The 5,385-nt window shown below is 28.1% G+C and overlaps 1 protein-coding gene across 1 annotated transcript; it reads left to right on the top strand.

Annotated features, from left to right (window-relative positions):
- The first annotated feature begins 1,582 nt into the window (after nt 1-1,582).
- LOC113863843 (BTB/POZ and MATH domain-containing protein 4-like) lies at nt 1,583-3,389 on the top strand. Its single transcript, XM_027497585.1, has 2 exons — nt 1,583-2,045; nt 3,077-3,389. The coding sequence occupies exons 1-2, from the start codon at nt 1,657-1,659 to the stop codon at nt 3,195-3,197; spliced, it is 510 nt and encodes a 169-aa protein (XP_027353386.1). The 5' UTR covers nt 1,583-1,656; the 3' UTR covers nt 3,198-3,389.
- Nucleotides 3,390-5,385: the final 1,996 nt, after the last annotated feature.

Genomic DNA, 5,385 nt, shown 5'->3' with positions numbered 1-5,385 from the left:
GTGTGAAATACTGGACACGTAATGACTACAACAAGCTTACCCATCATCAAAGCATTTTTAGTATTTTTACAAAAATTTGTAAAAATATTTAAATGGTAATATTTTTTATTTTATTATATTAAATATAATTTTTTTTTATCTAAATCACAGATATTTTTCACTAGAGATAATTTATTTGGATAATATTGAATCACCAAGGGTGACATGATTTATTTGGTTTTATGTTAAATATATTTTGTTAATAATATCGTTTCTAATTAATTTTGTTAAGGTTTTGCATTTAATTAAAATTTGCTAAGAACGACTTAGCGCAAGCTGTGTATAGCATATAACATTGGTCAAGCATATTAATATACAACAGCCTTCAAATGAAGTTTTACATTATATTACAATTTCCACGAAGCAAAATTTTATTAACTTTCTAAGTTCAACCTTGAATTTTTCACATATTAGATAAATCAGATGGTATTTTTTTTAAAACTAATTTTCACATCAATTATGAATCATTTCAATTTGTATAACTAATATACATCTTATACATCATAAAAATATTTATAAAGTTACGTGAGATGCGAGGTAAAAATAAACTAAGAATTTTTTAAAAAATTAATTCAACTGACAATAACTTATTTTATTGGTAATATAAACAACTTACAACACATTGCAGTTTTAAATATATTATATTTTTAAAAATATATATTAAAAATCCTCTTCATTTTAATTTTATTTACAAAGTTACATCATAATTAAAAAGAAAGAGATTAGTTTTTTATTAAGTAATCATAAAATATTGATTTTATTCGATATGAAAATTTAAAATTAAGTGATTATCTAAAAATAGATTTATAAAAAATTGTCTTGTTAAAAAAAAACTCAAATTTGATACATGAAAGTAGATAAATTTAAGTGAAAATATAAAAGTAACAAAATTTATTAAGTTTATGTTTGAAAATTATTAAAAACTATATTAAATATCCTTTTAATCTGAAAGTTACATTTTGTAGTGTTAAAATTTATTTATGTTTAAGTAAGTATAAACACGTTAGTTATAAGAAAAATAAAAATACCACACACTAAACAACTAACATAACCGAAATTTTTCAAACTAAAATATGATCTTCCACATTTTTTAACCACCAAACCCGTCTCCCAGTAAATTCACCGGAACAAATTTCGGTTGTTTCGTCCGAAGTGCGTGTGAAGAGATTAATCATAAAGATTGATAATTATTCTCAATATATTGATTAAAAATTATATAATAATAATAATGTGTATTTATAAAATTGAGAGAATATGTTATATCTTATTTAAATTGATTATTGTAATTTTTTTTAGTATTATAAAAATAAAAAGATATTTATATTTTTAAATAAATTAATAATTTTATTATTTATTATATATATTATAATATAAAATTAATAATGACAAGGATATAAAATATTCCTTAATTTAATTTATAAGACTAATAAAATATCATAATTTTTAATATTTTTTCATTAACAAGTAAGTTACGAAAGTTGTTAACGGGAGCTTTGAACTTACAAATAGTATTTGAGAATTTGACGATAACTATTGCATTTGTTGAGTCAAGCAGCACAATCCATATTCCATACCCAAATTTAAGACATCGTTGATTCCCTTACCGTGACTTTGGGGATGGATAAGAAGATGGTTGTTGGAGAATCCACAACAACCTCATCGTTACCATCAACCTCGATCGTGAAGGGTTCTCAACAGTTCAAGATTACGAGGTACTCTTTGCTGAATGGAATTGGGAGTGGGAAATACCTTGCATCCGACACGCTTTCAGTGGGTGGCCATGATTGGGCTATCTATTGTTACCCTGACGGCCAAAACGATGACGACAACGCTGCCTACGTGTCACTCTTCATCGTATTGGTCAGCGAAGCTAGCAAGGATGTCACAGCCCTTTTCGAGTTGGCACTTTTGGATCAGTCAGGAAATGAGAAGCATAAGCTCCATAGCCAGTTTCAGACCATCCCTCAAAGCGGCCCTTACACGTTGAAATGCTGTGGCAGCAAGTGGTAAGTTGAATTTCTCTGTTCTTTTGGTTCCATAGACTTTGGTCTCCAAATTACAATTTAACTAATGGTTAGTTTAACTTAAAAGTAAAAAATTAAACACTTATTTTTTCAGAATAAATTATATCAAAGTATACACTAATTTCATTCTTTTATAATACAAGAGAGGCTACTAAATTATTATTTAAAAGAAGTGCTAAGAAAGTACTTCTCATTATTAATTAACATGTTTTTATGAATTTAAACTTTTTCAAAATATATAAAGAAACTTGTATCAGAATTGGATATTTTAAAAAATTATTTTAATTATTTAAAAAATAGACTAATAATAAAAAAATGTTAAAAATGGTATGTTTTAATCATTCCTTGTTACTGTATCGTGTTATCTTGCGTGTGATCTGTGTTACATGTTGAATTTAGGTGTATTTAACTATATACCTTGGTTGTCTAGTTCAGAGAGCAGATTATGTATGATCTTTGTCTGATGGAGTAGATTTTGTGGAAGAAAATGATAGATGCAGAGAAAATACCCTTAGAAAATACTAAGGAGTGGCTGAGAAGGATTGAGCTGAATGAAAAATTATCAACTGATTCGTTATTGTTTGGTAAAACTATTGTCTGAAATATATGGACAGGAGGGGAGGAGCCAGGGATCGTGTTATTTGGGATGTAACATTTCAGAAAACTCCTTCTCTCTGTCATTACATTAAATCAGCTTTACGTGTTAGTATTAATTAAGCAAGCATCATTAATATTATGGGAATGTTTTAGAATTTAGAATACCTTAACCAATGAACCTTTTAAATAGACATATATCATATAAGACTTGACTCTAAAATTATGTGATATCAGTCGATAAGATTACTCATGACAAATAGTCATTAACAATTAAAAATAAAATAAATTAATGCTTGATTCTATACTAGTTCAAGTTTTTAAAAACGAAAAGGACTCTCTCCTAAATACTGGTTCTTGGAGCAGAGAAGTCTAACTGTTTGGTAAATGCTGTGATTGCTCGATATCGGGTGTTCCAGGGGATTCAAGAGGTTTATCAAGAAAACAGATTTAGAGGCATCGAAATTCCTTAAAGATGATTGCCTCTATGTGAATTGTAGAGTTGGGGTTGTGAGTAATTGCAGGGAGGGCCTTGATTAATGCATACACAATTGGCCAGCCTCCTCAGGAACGCTACCACAACTATATTCCTGTAGCGATGTAGACTTGTATAGCTATACTAGGCTCTTATATTATCAAGTATACATTGGCCATGATTATGTGCTTGTTTGTATAAAGTCTGAAATTCTGTCGCAGTAGAATTGAAAAATATTAAATTTTATCAAAATTGTCTTAAAATGTGTGTTTTCCGTTAACTAGAATTTTCTGTATTTTTGGCACCAATTACATCCTGTAGTTACTATATTTTTACATATTCGCTGCAGTAATTGCAGGTTACAGTTACTGACGTGTAGTGCTCACTCTCATAAATTCAATTATCAAACGTTGGCAGTATAATATGAATTGTATTATTTGAAGTTATTATTCACCTTATATCTTAAATGTATTATTTGTTTATGTAAAATATTAATTGTATATATTTTATTTTAAAACATTTTAAATACGAGACTGGATGCCAACATGTGTGATTATTAATGTTATTTTGCACGACTCGTGCAGTTTTTGCTTCATCTTTATAATACATGGCGAGGTTGGGTTGAGAAAAAGGCGGCGTTATTGTCAAACTTGCATCAAACTTGATGATTTTTCATTAGTTAATTCAGGCACAAGTTTAATTTGAGTTAAAAATTATGGAAATAGTATAAATTTTAATCATAAATCAAATAAATAAATAAGTTTGGATGGCCAAATATGTTTATTCTAAGCTATAAACCTTAATCTATGTCGATAAATAGGGCTTTTAAAACTTCCATCATGTATAATATAGTATGGAAATTTTGTCGAATTCTTAGTTTTCTTTCTACAATTTGTAATGAATGACAACTTTAAACTTTGAAAATTTTAAAATTGTGCACAATTAAATACTCATATCTACAGAACCATTCTAATCCATTACGGTCAATAACTTTTTTTTTTCATAATTATATTTATGTATTTTTGGCAAAATATAACGGCATCCACAAATAAACTGTTCTGGTTTTAACAAGCAATGATATGTGCTTGTTTTAACTAACTTATGTAATTCGCTCATAAACATCTCAAAAACATCATGATATTAATTTATTAATCAAAATTAAAATCAATTCAAATTTTAGATTTGGGTTTTAAATAAACTCATTTGTTTTTCACTGTAACATGTTTTAATTCACTATTGGCATCAAAATATTTTTTTGTCAATTATTTCATCGGCGTTGCAAAATTTTGAATTAAATCTTAAGAAACCTCAATTAAATGTTAGAAATAAAATCATTAACATGAAAATGAAAAACTTATGTTATCAATCAGAGCTCTAACTGTATATGGTTTTTTGTCCATGAGAGCTTTACCGTTTGCTGTATCAAGCATACTTCTCTTCATTTGAGCAAAGCCTTCATAGAAGTATTGAATAAGCAATTGGTCATTAATCAGGTGACGTAGACAAGTTGCATATAACTTTTTGAATCTCTCTCAGTACACATAGAGACTCTCTTGGCTGAACTACCTTATGCCGCTTATCTCTTTCCTAATTGTCGTAGCCCTAGATGTAAGGAAAAATTTTTCAAAAAAAATCCTCTTGAGGTCTATCTAGCAAGTGACTAATCCTGGCTACAAGTAGTAAAGTCAATCCTTTACTGCACCATCCAAGGAGAATGGGAAAGTCTTTAGCTTGATGTGATTTTCTGGTACTCCTTGAGGTCTCATTGTTAAGCAAATTATCTAGAATTCTTTTACATACTTATGAGAATTCTCACTTGCATTACCATTAAACTTAGACAACAAATGGATTAGACCAAATTTTAACTTAAATGAAACGTCTACATCAGGATAATGGATGCTAAAAGGTTGGTAGGTAACATCTGGTATAGCTAAGTCTTTAAGAGTTCTTTCATGTTGATTATTAGTCATGGTACCAGAATGCATAGTTATACTATTAGAATCACTATACTTAAAATGCACAGCAAAACTATAAACATTATCACTATCTCTATCATATGCACACTACCTTCCAATTTGTTTAATATATTTAATCTATTCTAAGTTCTTTCTATTTTAGGATCAAATGCATGCAATTGCTCAGGATTAGTTCTAGTCATGCACTAATGGGCAAAACAATCAAAATCAACTTAAATACACTGTTTTCTATTTCTAAGAATTTTTCATTTTATTTTATTTTATTTTATTTTATTTT

This window comes from Abrus precatorius, unplaced genomic scaffold (assembly GCF_003935025.1).
Source record: "Abrus precatorius isolate BTA unplaced genomic scaffold, Abrus_2018 Scaffold3, whole genome shotgun sequence".
Taxonomy (NCBI): domain Eukaryota; kingdom Viridiplantae; phylum Streptophyta; class Magnoliopsida; order Fabales; family Fabaceae; genus Abrus; species Abrus precatorius.
The sequence above is the reverse complement of the archived record's forward strand: the minus strand, read 5'-3'. Positions and strand labels throughout refer to the sequence as shown.

What these genes read in the sequence shown, in the direction of transcription:
- LOC113863843 (XM_027497585.1), top strand. Translation starts at nt 1,657, where the DNA reads ATGGATAAGAAGATGGTTGTTGGAGAATCCACAACAACCTCATCGTTA. An exon ending in AAATGCTGTGGCAGCAAGTG is followed by an intron (nt 2,046 to 3,076) that starts GTAAGTTGAATT and finishes CGGGTGTTCCAG; the next exon opens with GGGATTCAAGAGGTTTATCA.